The sequence below is a fragment of the Pleuronectes platessa genome, chromosome 7 (assembly GCF_947347685.1).
Source record: "Pleuronectes platessa chromosome 7, fPlePla1.1, whole genome shotgun sequence".
NCBI classification, from domain to species: Eukaryota; Metazoa; Chordata; class Actinopteri; order Pleuronectiformes; family Pleuronectidae; genus Pleuronectes; species Pleuronectes platessa.
The window spans coordinates 1,259,934-1,274,390 of NC_070632.1; the positions used below are offsets into that span (position 1 = coordinate 1,259,934).

General features: G+C 46.5%; 2 protein-coding genes across 2 annotated transcripts in view; both read right to left on the bottom strand.

The window, feature by feature from the left end:
* Positions 1-7,358, bottom strand: part of LOC128444274 (NLR family CARD domain-containing protein 3-like) — a 146,184-nt gene extending 138,826 nt beyond the window's left edge. Inside the window, exons 1-2 of the mRNA XM_053426661.1 lie at positions 7,267-7,358; positions 5,997-6,089 (exon numbers count right to left, since the gene is read on the bottom strand). The gene's annotated coding sequence lies outside the window, so the exon portion shown is untranslated. The remainder of the gene's footprint in view (positions 1-5,996; positions 6,090-7,266) is intronic.
* The window catches only part of LOC128444271 (NACHT, LRR and PYD domains-containing protein 12-like), a 330,858-nt gene that overhangs the window by 258,874 nt on the left and 57,527 nt on the right, over positions 1-14,457 (bottom strand). The window contains exon 9 of the mRNA XM_053426645.1: positions 1,237-1,410. Coding sequence (XP_053282620.1) covers positions 1,237-1,410 — 174 coding nt within the window. The remainder of the gene's footprint in view (positions 1-1,236; positions 1,411-14,457) is intronic.

Here is a 14,457-nt window from a genome sequence, read left to right on the forward strand (position 1 = left end):
CAGGGTCTGAAACGTGCGTACCTCACTTCTCACACCAAAATTGGGATTCATAAAAACGAACTTGACGGGAAAATGTTTGTATTTCTAAGCAAACTCTGACTCATGCGTGAGACGGGAAAGTGGCGACGCAGACATGAGGTGGTGACCTGAAGCAGATTATTGATCCACTTCATCATTTACATTAAAACCAACAGCTTAGTTTTGCTCGCGGAGTTACAGAACCGAGTCATTAATAGTTTTTAATTATATCTTCTAACACTGTGTGTGTCTCATCAGATCACTGCAGTGAACATGACCGTGCCACAGAGCGCACAGGAGATCACTTATAAGAAGTGAAGACATTTTCCAAATAATGTCCCAGTGGAGGTGAGGATCCACTGATGTGAGGGAGTCGGTCCGATGCTCTAAATAAATAAATACTGTTCTGACAGTGGTGCAGGGTTCAGTGTGATGTGTGCATGTGAATGAAGGACGAGGAGGAAGAGAGGGTTCAGTGATTTCTGATCTCACACATTGTGTTATCCACACATTGTGTTATCCACAGCAGCGGCAGAGTGTCAGTGTGTTTTCTTTATTAGTGACATCACTGCTGTTCCATAAAGTCGCTCTTCACCTCACTAACGAACACCTCGATGTCAGTGTCAGAAAGTTTCACTTCCTCTTCACATCTCTTGATGCCGTGCCTCCATCAGGACTCACGGTGGAAACCCATTGGTCAGGAGCATCATTTAATTGCGTTCAGGTGTGAGTGCGCACAGTTTTATGAATCGGAATTAGCTTTTGCGTACGCACACTTTTAGAAATCCTACGCAGCCCTTTATAAATCAGACCCCTGCTGTTTTGGGGACAGGAAGAGTCTGGAGACATTGAGATGTTCTGGGTGAGTTAGAGATCAACTGAACCAACCAGACGTTGATTTAAACTTCCCTTATCTGTCCCTTTAAGGAGAGTGTGCACCACACAACAGTGTAGAGTCACTGTGGTCAGTGGGCGGAGCTTCTATACTGGTTGATCTCCAACTTAACCTGGAGCAGGTTAGCTGTCATCAGAAGTTACCATGGTGATTGACCTGGTTAAGAAGTGGACGAGCTTCGTAGAACTGAAAAAACTAAACCTGAAGTTAACCTGATAACCACAAATCCTGCTTGGTAGCACAGACCCTGGATCTGTGATACTGACTGTGTTTAGTAACATACTGGTGAAAGCAGCGTGGACTGACTCCAACCATCTACTGACCTCAGAGTCTCCAGTCGACAGGTTGGACTCTGCTGTAGATCAAGAAGCTCCTTCACTCCTGAGTCCTGCAGGTTGTTGTAGCTCAGATCCAGTTCTCTCAGATGAGAGGGGTTTGACCTCAGAGCTGAAGCCAGAGAAGAACAGCTGATCTCTGACACACTGCAGTTCATCAACCTGGATAAAGAAATATGAATATTAGAATGTGTCCTCCTGTTGTTGTGGATCGTCATCATGTCAACACAGACTCTCAACATGCTGCTGACCTCAGTCCAGTCTGTGACCTGAAGATAAATATCAGATCAGACATGTTGGACCATTGTTTCATTCATCAGCTTCTTCTCTGTGTGTTGGTCACTGAGCAGGTTTGTGTAATTAAACACTGTTTAAAGTAGGGATGGCTCCTGATGTCACTTCCTGTTTGTTTCTATACTTATCAACTGTCCAACGTGTTTCAATAGGAATGTGTCTTATTTTGAAAACCTGAGGAGGACGAGTGCTCGGCCTCAGTCCACATGTTATTTACTGACACTTTCTAAGTGATCAGGAGCAGGTGAGTGCAGGTGAATGGAGTTGATGAGGTGGACGTGACTGACAGGCTGGGTGAGTGACAGATGACTGAGGGACAGTGAGCAGAGCAGAACTGAGACAATTTAAATAAATAATGACCCAATAAGAAAGAAAGTCTGAAAAGTGAAGAAGGATTTAAGGACCTCAGAGTCTCCAGTCGACAGTTTGGACTCTCCAGTCCAGAACACAGCAGCTTCACTCCTGAGTCCTGCAGCTTGTTTCCACTCAGATCCAGTTCTCTCAGATGTGAGGGGTCTGACTTCAGAGCTGAGGCCACGACTTCACAGTGAGTCTTTGAGAGTCCACAATACCAGAGTCTGTAATTAAAGAAAATATCAAATCTATGAGAATTAAATCAGAAAACACAACATTCATACAAAACGTGATCATGTGACCCTCACCCTGGTAAATCCCCTCTTTGTTAAAAACTCCTCAAGAGAATCCTTTCAGATTTGGTTCAAGCGTTCATTCAGACTAACAGAGGAACTCATTAGATTCAGGAGGTCAGAGGTCAAAGGTCAAGGTCACAGAACATGTTCATGGCCTCTTGAACATGATGTCTCAAGTCTGTCTTCAGGGGATTTCTTCACATTTTGACTCAAAGAGAAACTGATTAGATTTCAGTGGTCAAAGGTCAAAGGTCACAGTGACCTTTGACTCTATATCTGATCTAGTTGTTCTCATATGTACATGAGAACAATGAGAAGGGTTAGGGTTAATAATAATAACTTTATCACACACACACACACACAAACACACACACACACACACACTGAGTGTATTTGAAGAACGACTCATCTCCACTGATTGAACATGTTATTGATCATGTCTGGACTCACCGAGCCTTCCTGCAGTTCCTCACAGCTGGGATCAGTCTCCATCGACCCTGGACTGATGTGTTGAACTTCTTCAGGTCCAACTCATCCAGAACCTCCTCTGACATCTGCAGCATGTAGGCCAGAGCTGAGCAGTGGATCTCAGAGAGTTTCTCCTTTGATCTGTTCTCTGACATCAGGAACTGTTTCATCTGCTGATGAACTGAGTGGTCGTTCATCTCAGTCAGACAGTGGAAGATGTTGATGCTTCTGTCAGGAGAAATGTCATCACTCTTCATCTTCTTCAGGTTGTAGATGACTCTCTTGATGATCTTTGGATTGTTCTCTGTCAAACCCAGCAGCCACCCTGAGACTCTCTGGATGAACTTTGGATTGTTCTCTCTCTGACCTAGCAGGCCTCCTAAGACTCTCTGGTTGGACTCCAGACTGAGGCCGTGAAGGAAGCGAACAAACAGGTCCAGATGACCATTTGTACTGGTGAGGGATTTCTCCATGGTTCTCTTCAGGAGGTCATCCAGGGAGAAGGTACCCCATGTGTTCCCATATGTTCCCAAGAAGTTGTTAAGTTCTTCTGTGTTCCTCTTGGTGTAACAGTGGAACATGTAGACTGCAGCCAGAAACTCCTGAACGCTCAGATGAACAAAGCAGTAGACTGATTTCTGGAAGATCACACACTCTCCTCTGAAGATCTCAGTACAAACTCCTGAGTACACCGAGGCCTCTGTGACATTAAGACCACACCGCTCCAGGTCTTCTTGGTAGAACATGATGTTTCCTTCCTCCAGATGTTTAAGTGCCAGCCTCCCCAGCTTCAGGAGAACGTCCCTGTCAGCCTCCATCAGCTGCTGTGGAGTCGTCTCATGTCCCTCACCGTACTTGTTGTTCTTCCTCTTTGTCTGAACCAGCAGGAAGTGTGAGTACAGGTCAGTCAGGGTCTTGGGCAGCTCTCCTCTCTGGTCTGTGGTCAACATGTGCTCCAGAACTGTAGCACTGATCCAGCAGAAGACTGGGATTTGACACATGATGTGGAGGATCCTGGACGTCTTGATGTGTGAGATGATTCTGCTGCACAGCTCTTCATCACTGAATCTCCTCCTGAAGTACTCCTCCTTCTGGGCCTCAGTGAAGCCTCGTACTTCTGTGACCCTGTCAACACATGCAGGAGGGATCTGATTGGCCGCCGCAGGTCTGGAGGTTATCCAGACGAGAGCCGAGGGAAGCAGATTCCCCCGGATGAGGTTTGTCAGCAGCACGTTGACTGATGACCTCTGTGTGACCTCAGACACAAGCTCCCTGTGGTTGAAGTCCAGAGAAGGTCTGCTTTCATCCAGGCCGTCAAAGATGAACAAAGGTTTACAGACAGCGAGCGTCTCTGCAGTGAGCTTCTGTAACGCTGGATGGAAAACATGGAGCAGCGTGAGAAGACTGTGCTGCTGGTCCTTCACCAGGTTCAGCTCCCTGAACGAAAGCACAGCCAGCAGACCCACATCCTGGTTCTCTGAACCCTCTGCCCAGTCCAGAGTGAACTTCTGCACCGAGAAGGTTTTTCCAACTCCAGCGACGCCGTTGGTCAGGACGACTCTGATGCTGCTCTGCTGGTCAGTGGAGGCTTTAAAGATGTCGTGGACCTTGATGGGAGTGTCCTGGAGGATCTTCTTCTTGGAAGCCGTCTCAAGCTGCCTCACCTCATGTTGAGTATTAACCTCTTCACTCTGTCCCTCTGTGATGTAGAGCTCAGTGTAGATCCTGTTGAGGAGGCTTCTACTTCCTGTTTCATCACTTCCTTCAGTCACATGTTCACATCTCCTCCTCACACTGAGCTTATGTTCATCTGAAACCTCCTGCAGACCACGATCTGCTGAAAGACAAGAAACAAAGTGAGAGACAGAGAATCTGAGAATCTGCTGATTGTTTTCATCAGATACAGAAAAACTACAGAAAATAAAAGCTTTTTAACTTTGTGCTTTTCTAACGATGTTAAATGTTGATGCTGTATGAAGGAACAAAATAAAACCACATGTGCTGTTGTCAGAAGTGAAGACATCAGCAGACACATGTACAGTGCTGCTCTGACCGGCTGTCTGACCTCCAGCTCCTGTTCTGGATCTTTGTCCACACTGGGGACAGGAGGAGTCTCCTGAAGAACCAGACTGGTCCCAGTATGAGGTGATGCACTGTCTGCAGAACCAGTGTCCACAGCTGGTGGAGACTGGATCCTTCAGGACGTCCTGACACGAAGCACAGCAGGACGACTGCTCCTCCTCAGAAACATGACTCCTCTTCCTCTCCCTGTGAAGACATGTCCTGATAACTCACATGTCACAGTCACAGGTTGTCATTACTTCTGTCAAGGAGGTTTTGTCTTCACCCAGTATGTTTGTGTGGTGGTTGGTTCGTTAGTGGGATTATAAAAAACAACAGATTACCAGTAAACTTGGTGGAAGGTTGTGGTCTGTGAACCAGATCGGGGGGGGGGGGGGGGGGGTCCTCTTTCACAGACATGTTCAGAGGACTGATGTTTACCAGTGTGTGGAATTTGGTGCAGATCCAAATCAAAATGAGTCTCTAGTGGATTTCAAAGTGGTTTCATAAGGAGCGTGTTGGTTCTTGGTGGAGGTCTGAGCTCTTTGAGTGATTCTGAGAGATTAGTCACCAACTTCAATGAAGCTGGGTCCTAATGCAGGGGCCACACTAGAGGAGACTAGATCCTCTTCAGAGCAGGTCCCAGTAGAAACAGTCTCTTACTCTGTGGGTGAGGGTCCAGGTTCATTACTGAAGAATAGAGGAGGTTCTTTGGACCAGTCACTCTTCAGAGACAGACAGCTGGACCCTGGAGACTCTGCTCTCAGTCTCTGGTCCTGACCTCTGCAAACACAAACATGTTTTTATTCAGAACACATCATTCACTGGTTCATTCTGTGAGGATTCAGTTTGGAGCTTCACATGTTTGTAGCTGGTCTCTTACTTTGTGGTTGAGGGTCCAGGTTCTTTACTGAAGACTGGAGGATGATCCATGGACCAGTCACTCTTCAGAGACAGACAGCTGAACCCTGGAGACTCTGCTCTGTCCTCTTCCTCCTCATAAACACTCATCTTCAGTCTGGGAGGAAAAACACTGTGAGCTCAAACACACACAATGAAGCCAGGTAGTAAACTCAGTGTTTCTTTAACCTGAGACAGTTGAAGGTTTAATGTGTTGGACTCAGCCAATCACAGCGTCGAGTCAAACTGTTGATTTACTGACAGAAGTTCATCCTGAATCTTCTTCTCTCTAAAGTCCATGAGTAGAAAACTGACCCAGAGTCAGTGACAGTGAAATAATATGAATGAATAATATAAATGTAGCTGAACACTCACCAGCCTCAGACTTCACGTCTCCTCCGTCTGCTCCTTGAAGTGAGAACCAGTCTGAACACTTTCACTGGAGGCTCCTCCCCCTCTCTGCAGGTACTGGAAATCACATGACTCTGGGTGTGACTGTGTGTGTGACTGTGTGTGTGTGTGTGTGTATGTGTGTGTGTGTGTGTGTTGTGTTCACATGAAGCTGAACCTAACCCATGTTTCCTCCTGTGATCTGAAGGTTGTCATATTTGGTGTTGGAGCTGAATGTGTGACTCCATCTGCAGAACTCTGCCACGTCAGGTCACATTTATACATCATCGTGAATATTAATTATTAGTTACATGTCAGAACTGATAAGATGAACATACCAGGTATTTACAAGCAAATCCACCCACTGTAATAAGTATGAGGTCTAGATCTCATCAGTGTAGATCAGCAATACATAAATACATGTAGAACAACTACAAGTTTACATGAGGCAGAGAGAGAGAGAGACAGAGAGGGGGAGAGAGAGAGGAGGAGAGAGAGAGAGAGAGACAGAGAGAGAGAGAGAGACAGGGAGAGAGAGAGAGAGAGAGAGAGAGAGAGAGAGAGAGAGAGAGAGAGAGGGATTTTGATTTTTCACAAACACTTTATTTACATATTCTTCATTTTTACAAAACACTTGCTTACAACATTATTCAATAAATACACAAAGATGTAAAAATACTCAGTCTGTTAAAAAGTGTGGAAAGGACAGCTCATTGTTGGTGACGGAGCAGAGGATGTCATTAAAACACACAATTCTCTTAAAAGACTCGAGATCAGATACCATTGTGTAAAAAATTAGTTCGAGTCGGAGTCTTTAGAGGTTTACCACCCACACCGCCCCCCCGCTTCCTGCCCGTCTCTGTTCTCTACCCTGTTCTTCCTACTAATGTAAATGTCCATCTTGGCCTCACCTGAGAGGTGGTTCAGGAGCTGCCACTTATCTTTATCTGTTTTGTTGTAGGCAGCTCCCATGATAAAAACCTTCTCAGTAAAAGTGACGTTAAAATCAGTAAAAACCGCAGTTAAAAGAGTGAAGAAACTTGTCAGTCTCTTGCACTCAGTAAAAACGTGATAAATAGTTTCACGCAGGTCACAAAATGGACACTTGTTAAGAACGGTTGGATTAACTCTGTTAATTAGTCCTTTGAAGTCTCTTTGATCCAGACCTGCTGTTCACATCTGTCTCTGGATCCAGTGAAAAACACTGACTGTAAAATAATATGAATGAATAATATAAATGTAGCTGAACACTCACCAGCCTCAGACTTCACGTCTCCTCCGTCTGCTCCAAGGTACCTTGAAGTGAGAACGAGTCTGAACACTTTCACTTTCACTGGAGGCTCCTCCCCCTCTCTGCAGTTACTGGAATTCACATGACTCTGTGTGTGTGTGTGTGTGTGTGTTGTGTTCACATGAAGCTAACCCTAACCCATTTTTCCTCCTGTGATTTGAAGGTTGTTATATTTTGTGTTGGAGCCGAATGTGTGACTCCATCTGCAGAACTCTGCCACGTCAGGTCACATTCATACATCATCGTGAATATTAATTATTAGTTACATGTCAGAACTGATAAGATGCACAAACCAGGTATTTACAAGCAAATCCACCCACTGTAATAAGTATGAGGTCTAGATCTCATCAGTGTAGATCAGCAATACATAAATACATGTAGAACAACTCAGGTTTACATGAGGCAGAGAGAGAGAGAGGGGGGAGAGAGAGAGAGAGGGGGGGGAAGAGAGAGAGAGAGAGAGAGAGAGAGAGAGAGCGAGAGAGAGAGAGAGAGCTATCTTAGTGATGTCCACATCTTCTCTCAAACAGGACGATCGCTCTGATCCCAAGTTGATGAAGTTGACGGAGGACTTCCTGCTCGGCCTCGTTCAACCTGAACCGTTCACGTCTGGAGACGACGGGTCCACGAGTCAGTTTAATAAAAACCAAACAAACCAAATACAAGTGGACAGTGGACATGAAGCTGCTGGACGTCAAAGAACAGGTTCGATTCAGAGCCGTTTAAAAAGTCTCTTTAATTTACATGTTCACAGAAGTTTTCATGAAGGTTTTCTGTTGATTCTCAGCTTGTAACATTTCATCTTTTTAATATTAACTAACAGGGATGTTTCGCTGAGAGCATCAGATTTTAATCTCCACAGAAGATAAGAGATCAAACTTCTATTTGCTCAATGAGTTTTGTAAAGTTCTTCTTTGACAGACCAGTGGCTCAGCGGATCAGCTGGCCAGTCTGTCGTTCAGGTAGTTGGACGTCTTTGCGTCCTGCAGCATGGTTTTGGTGACGTGGTCCAGTTTCTGCTGGTAGGCCAGTCTGTAGCGGCTGTACACGTCCTCGCAGTGCGTCAGCAGGCGCTTCACGTGCACAGTGACGCTGCTGGGAGCGCCCTCCAGTCTGAAACCACAAAGACACACAACGTGAGCTGAGGTCAGAAGGTCGTCTCATGAAGGACCAGGTCGGCGTCTCACTTCTTGAAAATGTCCTCGAACAGGCTGGAGGTCAGCGGGCGGTGGCGTTTCAGCTCCTCCAGGTAAACGAAGTCTCCTTTCAGAATCACCTTCTGGAACAGAACCTCGGCCCAGTCGGGACTGACGCCGTACGCCTCCGACACCACAAACACCTGCCGCACAAAACACACAACTTCTGTTGGAGCTGCGGCTCCTTCCACATCGTGCACTTTACTTCTCAAGAGTCTTCTAACGGTCAGAAGACTCCACGCTGCGTCACCACATCACCACACTCACACAATGTGTTTTCTAAACATCAACAGACTGAAGGTTGTGAAAGTGTTTCAGTGAAGCAGGAACAGGAAGTGACCTGGTAGCATCGCGGCAGCTGGACGAGCGTGTTCAGCAGCACCGCAGGTCGCAGGTTGATGACACGTACGTCTGAGCCCTGGTTCAGGAAGTGGAGCTGAAGAGCGACTAGCTTAGCTGTGAGGACACAGCGAGTCGCCTGACGCACACACGAGTCCTAGAAACACACACACACACACACACACACACACACACACACACACACACAGTTAATAACTCTCTGTAGACATTTTACACCAGGGCCACGTTCCATTCAGCTGCTTCTGTTCTTTGAATCTTTTCCACTCATCCCCTCGTGTCTGACCTGATGTAGTCTCCAGGGTTTTCCTTGCCCCCCATCATGGTGTAGGTCTTCCCTGATCCGGTTTGTCCGTAGGCCAGAATGCAGACGTTATATCCGTCCACGCAGGACGTTATCACCGGCAGAGCTCCTGCAAACACCTCCTGCTGCAGACGAGAAGCAACGAGAAGAAGAAGATGAAGAAGACGATGGATGAAGGTAGAACAAGCTCCATCTGTGATGTTCTGATGACCGCGGGTTTGATACCTGCGAGCTGCTCTGAGAATAGACTTTGTCGAACTGGAACTTCTTCCTGCTTCCTTTCTGAACGACCACCACTTCCTGTTCGTCCGTTCTCTCCACGCAGGAGCTGGAGGCGGAGCTTCTCCTGCAGAGACAGAACACCCGGATGTTTCCCTGCAGCTCCAGAAGCTTGTTGTGAAGGCTCCTCCTCTCCCCTGCCTCCCTCCTGTAGAGCGACCGCAGCTCCTCCACCTCCCCGGCCGCCTCCTGCTCCACCTGGGCCAACTCCCCCTGTGGCGCCCTTCAGCTGCTCCAGCCGGTTCCTCATGTCGTCCATCGCCTGATGAACCGTGGAGCCGAGCTGCTTGTTGGAGATGTTGAGCTCACGCGTCACGCGGCTCAGCCGGAGGAGATGTTCTGGGTCCACAGCAGGTTGGGTGACTGGTCCGGTGGGGGGGGACAGCAGGAGCGTGAGGGTTCAGGAGAGATCTGATCCTCTCTCGGGCCTCCTGCTGGCCGGCCTCCTGCTCAGCCAGGTTCTGGTTCAGGTGCTGGACCACGTCGCCCAGGTAGTGGACCTCTCTGGCCAGCTGTTCCTCTGGAAGAGATAGTCCACTTCCTTCTCTTTGGTCTGGAGCTGCAGCCTCAGACCCTCGAGGAGCCGGTCCCGCTCCAGCAGCGCCCTGCAGGACCAAAGATAACTCCTCTGAACTGAAGGGGACACGTGCATTCTGTAGCTTTAAGAACTTTCTACAACACAAAACATGGAATTTCTGCCACAAGAACAGATTCAACCAGTAAAACACTGAATGAAGCAGCTTCACGAGAGCTCAGCTGGATTCTCTGATCATTTAAGATCCTGACGTTGGTCCAAGGTCAAAGGTCAAAGGTCACTATGACCTGGTAAAACATTCAACATGGTGTCTCAGGTTGTCACTCACAGATGAACTGATCACAGGTCAAAGGTCACAGTGACGTCATGTGAGTCTAGAGACACAACCACAGTGAGATGTTTCTAGTTGAACTAAACCAGTTCCAGTGTGAATGGTCTTTGACCTGAAGGAGTTGAGGTCGGTGTAGTCCTGGTCTCCGCTGGGAGGCGCCTGCAGGAGGACTTCTCCGAGCATGGTGAGGTAGAAGGAGATGACCTCCTCAGGGTCGTAGTTACACTGTCGCAGCGCAGCAGTGATCTCCTGATCCACCGGGCCCGGCAGCACGGACTGAAACAGAAACACACACGTTCCCGTCGAGTTCACAGCGAAGACGAACAGAGCAGCGTCACAGTTGTCCTCACCGTGACCTGCTGGACCCGAGCTTTCAGGACGTCCACGTCCACCTCCCACTGCAGTAGCAGCAGCAACCAGACGCCAGAGGATCCCAGAACCTGCAGACGTTCAGACGCTCCTGGAGAACAACACGATGAAGAATAAGAAGAAGTTTGAAGGTCGGAGCTTTTAGGTGTGTCTGTGTGTGTGTGTGTGTGTGTGTGTGTGTGTGTGTTTGTGTGTTTAAACAAGATGGACGACAAGACCTTAAAAAGTGAAGCCAAAGAAGATCTGCACAGATCTGAGGAGAAATGTCGTCCATCTTTGTTCAAACCTGGAGCCTGTGAAGGACTTGAGGCTCCACAGAGACATCAGACCATACTGGGAGGATGAAGAGGAGGAGGAGGGACTGACCCACTGTGGCATGTGTCCTCCATCAGGGTCGTGGTGATGATACTGCAGAACCAGAACCTTCACGATGACAGACCGACCCACCATCACCATGGTGGAGGCAAAGTACTGAGCTGAGACACCAGGAGAGAAGATCAGTGAGAAGCTTCAACTTCAAGGTGACGGAGGGATGAAGGACGTGAAGACAGATGAGACACTGACGGAGGTTCTCACCGATCAGAGGAACAGAGTCTGACGTCATGATCTCAGCCACGAGCAGCATGAAGAGCGTCAGAGAGCAACACGGTGACACCTGCACAGACGTGAACCAGTTAAACCAACCACTGGAGCTGGGATCCACCTGCGTGACCTTTGTGTGACCAACATTAGGACCTTGTGTGAGGGGGTGAAGAGGTCAGAGGTCAGAGGTTATTTACACAGAAAGGAACCAGATCAATAAAAACACCAGAACCAAGAAAAAGCTCATGAACTGAGACACACAAAGACACACAACCTGAGGATCTTTAAACACGTCACATTGTTGATGTGGTGATTTCAGTTTGGCTCCAGGATCCTGTTCAGTGCCGTGATTTCCTCTGAGCGTGAACGGGTTAATTAACGACTTCTGTTAATCGTGTAGAACGAGACAAATTCAAACCAGTCGGGAGCAGAGGGACACACCAGTAGATCACATGGAATCTTCTCTGTGCAGCTCAGATGGTTTGTAACTGGATAACTGTTCCCATTAGTCCTAAATATCATAAATCATATTGTTAAGCTGGTTTTCTGATAACTGTAATAAATCAATACTCCGGTTCAGAACTGATCCTTATTCAAAATGACTGTCAGCAAAATGGAGGTTTTAAAAATCACTATATTAACTGTGGGTTGTGATTTTGGTCTAAACGAGGTACGGGTGTGATTCTAGTTCTCTTCTGGGAAAACTTCAAAATGAAGCCGATTGTTTTTCACATGTTCTCTTGGCGTTTGGAGAAGGTGTCAGGATCAGGATCAGTTGATCTCAACACGGGAAGAAGCTGAAACTCAGGTTTCTAAACGAGTCTCAGGTTTAAAGCTCGACACACGGAGCTGCGTCCTCACCCAGCCAGATCTTCTCTCCGGAGTCGTTGGGCAGCAGGAAGACGAGGAGAGAGAGGGTGGAGATGAGGACCTCCTCCTCCTCATCACCAGGGTGAAGGTCACGTCAGGGTTCGGCTCCTTGCAGCAGTCGTAGAAACGCTCGTTCCTGAGGCCGGGAACCTCTGGAAGACAAACTCCACAGTCACAGTTTCTCATCACATCAGGTTTTCAAACTGTTGGTTAAACAGGAGCGAAGCCATCACACCTGAAATGAGTCAGAAGGTGTGAAACACGTCTCTCAGATGTTCCTGCTGCAGAAGAACTGAGGCTAATGAAGCTGCTCAGGTTTCATCAGCAGGACAATCATCTGTTTCTATAACGTGTCAGCCAGAGACAGATTAAATCCCCAGACAGGATAATAACCACAACCTATTATATCATTAATCCTCCCGTCTGTGACCTTTGACCTCTCACCTCTGTAATCCTGCTACAGTGAGTAGAATAAAACCAAATTTTAAATGTGTTTTTAAACATTTACTTGTCAGCGTGATGTAAATAATTAGTAAAGACCAGGACTGAACTGTTCATTAATCAGTATTAACTCATTAATTAATTAAAATGCAAACGCTGCCGTCGTCCTTCTGCTTAATCAGGATCAATTGATTATTGTTGTTTTCATGATCCTGATTCTCCAGGAAATGACATCACAGGAAGTAAAGTCCCAGCGTAGACACAGGAACATTCACAGCAGAGGTCAGAGGGTGAAGGTCTGCAGGAGCTTCAACAGCTCCAGGCTCCACCGTCCTGAACAGCTCCTCAGAGGAGAGGAGGCTGCTGCAGACGTTCATCATCTTTCACTGTGATATCCACGTTCTCACCTGTTTTTGTCCTCGTAGTGAACTTTACCTCATATTTCAACAACTTCACTCAGAGTGTTAGAAACCTTAAATTCCTTCAGTGTAAGTAAAGTGAAAACGTGTCCTGTTTGAAGAGCAGCACGGTGACTCTTACCCTCGAGGTCCCACTCTCTGTTGGAGATGTATCTGGTGACTCGGCCTCGATCATCTGCAGGTCCAGAGACCAGCCGCCGAACGTCCACCAGCCGAACTTCAGGTCGCTGCACGTCGAAGGGAAACCAGCACACGTCCATGTAGCTGCTGCTCCTAAAGATTCCTGAGAGAAAGACGGAGGTGGAGGAAGAGTCAGAAAGAAAAAGAGATGATATATATCAAATGTTCATGTTTGTCACAAATCTCAAAAGGATTCTTAATAAAAGGTTTTTACACAAAAAGACCAACATTAACTAAAAGTAGAAGATTTAACATATCAATCATCATACGTGTGTTGAGATCAGATCCAGGAACTGTTCATCACATCACAAACAGATGAAAACAGAACCTCTCTGCTGGAGGTGATAATTCAAGGTTCCACTTTATGATTGACAGATGCTGACGTCTTCTCCATGTTAAAAGTTATTTCCATTCTATTTAAAGTTCTTCTCTCTTCTCATCCAGTCCGGAGAACATATGTTTTTTCTTTCTTTCTTTCTCACTTTGCATTTTAAGTTCCACAGTTTCCACAGTGAAGTATTTTAAAGATGTTTCTTCTGTAAAACAGCAGAAAGCCATGTGGTCGCCCTCAATCCAATCAGTGAGCTCCATTAACTGCACCAGATCAAATCCAATCTGTTCCCAAACCAGCCAGAACCGGACTGAAGACAAGAGTTTAATGATCCTGAGGAGAAAACAGAGCAGAGAACTTCAGGTAGAAACAATGAACAGATAAACACATGGAGTTCTGTTCTATATGTTTTCAATATATTCAATGAAAGGGACATTTTATTTTAATATTCCGTTTAAAGTCACGCAGCACAAAGTGAAGACAAATCCTCCACGTTGAGTCAGAGAGGAGAACAACAGGAGGATTCAGATTTGTTCCACGTTGAAGAAAACGTTCATATAATGAGAATAAACCCCGGGAGGAGAAGTGGTTCTGTCTGGAGCTCTTCTCCTTCTGGACCGAAGATCTTTCACCATCTCATCTCAAACTGCTTCTACTAAACATAAATATCATCTTCATCTGAACTTCAGAGACTTTTCCCACAAATCCTCTCGAACCTGAAACCCGAGCAGAGGTTGAGGAATGTGCATCAACTGGATGTGATGGTGAATGAATGAAATCCACTGATAAATAATCCATAATAAATGTATTGATCTGCTGTCAGGCTGTTTATATTGAGACATATTGATCAGATGTAGAATTTCATTATGAGCACAAACTTTTCCTTATAAGTGGGTTAGGGTTTGTATGAAACGTCCTCGGGTCAGTTTTATATTAAATATGTAAAATGTATATTAAACAG